Consider the following 3,771-nt stretch of genomic DNA (forward strand, 5'->3'; position numbering starts at 1 on the left):
ACTGGCGTGGCTCTGGACACAGACACACACACACACACACACACGGACACACACGTGCGTGCACACACACACCGCCTGTCAAACGTGTTGGCGACAAACAGTCACAGAGAAACCAAGCGAACGGAGAAATCTGGGAAACCCCTGTGAATCGGCATCAGTGTTTGCTCCACCTGAACCGAAACCCCCCCCCCCCTCCTCTCGTCCATCTGTTTTTTGGACTGACTTTTTCTGGACCTTTTCTGGTTCCTCAGCGTTGTTCCTCGACGACGTGGATCTTCAGACGGTTCTTTGTATTTTGTAACGTTTTCGACGTCGTAAGGGAAATGTATTCTTTCGGGAATCTAAAAAGCCGGACCGCCATCCTCAGACCTCTGCTGCTGGCTGTGCTGGTTATCCACTGGAGTTCTGCTGAAAGAGTGAGTGGATCAAACGTGTCCTTCTCCATCTGCACTACTACACTTCTCTCCTAAATCCTCTCTCTCTCTCTCTCTCTCTTTCTGTCCCCCTTCTCTTTCTCTGTCTTTAGCATCTAAATAAATCAAAAACATTTGGTTTGTTCTTTTCCTGTTATCATCTTAGACTTAAGTTGTGAGTCAAATGACAGTTTTAGAACATGGAAAACATGTAGAAAGTGTTTAGTTCATTTTAGTTAGAATATTGTTGACCATTATTGCTTGCGCGCACGCACACACACACACACACACACACACACACACACACACACACACACACACATATATATAACACATGTATACACATTGTTCATGGATATATAACATAAAGGACTATTATCCTACATAAATTGACACTAGAGTGATTTTTTTTTTTTATCAAAGACCAAACAAAAACAGGTTAAAGTGAGGTTGTCTCTTAATGTCTCTGTGCTGCGTGTAAATTCAAACGAAAATAATCTGAATCTGAGAACCTGAATCACACACAGAAATGAAAACAGGACTTCAGATCAATCCGCTGTTTTTCCTGTCATTTACCTCAGACGCCAAGCTAAACTCATTCCACATTCCATTTCATTTACTTAAATCCTACCCACAACCCCCCCCCCCCCCCCCCCCCCCCCCCCAAAAAAAAACAACCCCAAACCTAAACAGAAATCTCTTATCAAGACATTCATACGCATCCTGATAGATCGAGGGTGACTGATTGGTTGATTCAAAGGTGCTGAATCTCCTTATGCTGTGCCCTCACTCTCTCCCCCTCCCTCTGCTGTGTTGCCCAGGTGGCAGATGGCTGTTCTGGCCAGTGCTCCTGCCCCCCCTCCCCTCCCTCTTGTCCAGTGGGTGTGAGTCTGGTCCTGGATGCCTGTGGCTGCTGCAAGGTGTGCGCCCAGCAGTTTAACAAGGACTGCGGCCCCGACCGGCCGTGCGACCACATTAAGGGTCTACGCTGCCACCTAGGGGCCGGAGGAGACCCGCAGCGAGGCCTGTGCAGGGGTGAGAACGTTGAAGAGCTGTCAATCATTTACAAACCCCCTAGGGTGCAAGGGAGAAAGCGAACACAGCTTTCTTTGAACTTCGCATGGGAATTCCCAATATAACTGGGTCTTTGTTGGTTTGTTTGTTTGTATGTTTGTTTGCGTTTGACTGAAAAGTGCTTATTGACACTCTGATATACTGAGTGTGTGTGTGTGTGTGTGTGTGTGTGTGTGTGTGTGTGTGTGTGTGTGTGTGTACTGTGCGTGCATGTCCACCACACATGTGGCAGTGCTATGTGAATTATGTGATGAATGTTAATGAATTGGCCAAATCGATTCACATTCAAAACAAAGATAATGACTGCCTCTGTCTCTCTCTCTCTGTCTGTCTGTCTGTCTGTCCACGTGTAGCGGAGGCACAGGGGCGGCCGTGCGAATTCGGTGACCGCGTGTACCAGCACGGCGAGGATTTCCAGCTAAACTGTCAGTACCAGTGTAGCTGTATGGATGGCGTGATTGGCTGCATGCCCCTCTGCCCGCACCAGGTGCCCCTCCCTGACTGGCGCTGTGCCAACCCTCGGCTGGAGAAGCCGCCAGGTCGCTGCTGCGAGCGGTGGGTCTGCGATGACGGTAACCACATCAACGAGGAGGACGAAGAGCCCCCCCGAAGCGCTCTGCCCAATTACATCAGCACACAGCTCCAAACGCAGAGAAACTACCATGCCAACAGCGATGTCACCTTCCAAGGTGCATTATGGGAAAATGTTACCCTTTTTTATCGCGATTTTTAAACACTGAATGTCCAGCATAACCAAACTATATTCTTTTTGCATATTGAAATTGACTCTTCAAATGATCAACCTTTGCTTTGACAAACAGCTGTATTTATTTATTCATTCATTTATTTATTTATTTTTTTACCATAGAACGTATTCTTTCCGATAGGGTATTCAGTGGAAAAGATTAGAATACGACTGCCATTTGGTATGCGCTAGAAACGCCCCTTTTATGACATCACATCCTGCTTTTTCTTTACAGAGTGGGCGTCTCAGCCCATCTCCCGCATGCCGTTGGTCGAGTGTCTGCTGCAGACGACCGAGTGGTCAGAGTGTTCGTCCACCTGTGGGTTCGGCATCTCCAGTCGCGTCACCAACAACAACCCAGACTGCCGCTTAGTCCGGGAGACACGACTGTGTCAGATCAGAGAATGTGACACAGCTCCCGTCATCAAGGTAACACAATATGACATCACAGGCACATGTGCACACACACACGCACACACACAGGCACACACAAACACACGCGCGCGCGCGCACACACACACACACACTATGCAAAGACACACCACACACATACACATGTGCAAACACACACACACAAACACACACAAACACACACAAATACACACATAGGTGTATATATAAAAGTTTATATAAGTTTGCGTAACTGGTGTTTTTTTTTCTTCTTTCGTGCCTGTTTAGAAGGGGGAAGAAGTGTCGGCGTGCAGTTAGACCTCGAGAACCAGTGCAGATATCGTTTGCTGGCTGCACCACGGCCCGACGATACCGGCCGCGTTCGTGCGGGTTGTGCCTGGACGGGCGATGCTGTCGTCCCACCCAGAGCCGTACGGTTCACCTTCGTTTCCACTGCCCAGACGGAGAGAGCATCACACGCAGCATGATGTGGATCCAGCGCTGTCGCTGCAGCAAAAGCTTCTGCTCCGCCCACAAAGACAACTCCGCCCCCTCGGTCAGCCTTCATACTGACATCCACACATTCACACACTGACCGGGACTGTCAGTACAAGCTCACACACACACATACACACACATACACACACATATAATCAAAACACTGATCAGCATAAACAGCCACACCAACACACACACATACACACACACACACACACACTGACCAACTCACACAACCACACACACATGCATTTACGCAATGATTAGCACTTTCAACAAAACTGAAACACGCACATTTACACACTCTCTGAGGTGGCCACACATTCACACGTTGACCTACAGTCAGTTGGTACACACACACACACAAACACACACACACACACACAGTTACACACACCCACACCCATACACACACACACACACACACACACACACACACACATACACACTGACCCAGAGTTACTCAGCTAAGGGACACACACTCACACCCAGACCTGTGGTCAGTGAGTACTTCCATCCACACACATTCACCCAGTTAACACAATCACACACACACACACACTCACACACTTCCACTGATTGTCCACAGCGGACAGCCAACTCCCACGTCTGGATCAGCCGGTCACCCCGTGCCTCTTTGGACCCCGTGTT

At 48.6% G+C, this 3,771-nt stretch overlaps 1 protein-coding gene across 1 annotated transcript; it reads left to right on the forward strand.

The window, feature by feature from the left end:
• Positions 1-323: 323 nt before the first annotated feature.
• On the forward strand, positions 324-3,217 carry ccn1l2 (cellular communication network factor 1, like 2). Its single transcript, XM_030766141.1, has 5 exons — positions 324-416; positions 1,235-1,448; positions 1,841-2,176; positions 2,468-2,660; positions 2,911-3,217. Exons 1-5 carry the CDS (start codon positions 324-326, stop codon positions 3,215-3,217), a joined length of 1,143 nt encoding a protein of 380 aa, XP_030622001.1.
• Positions 3,218-3,771: the final 554 nt, after the last annotated feature.

This window comes from Chanos chanos, chromosome 1, assembly GCF_902362185.1.
Source record: "Chanos chanos chromosome 1, fChaCha1.1, whole genome shotgun sequence".
NCBI lineage: Eukaryota > Metazoa > Chordata > Actinopteri > Gonorynchiformes > Chanidae > Chanos > Chanos chanos.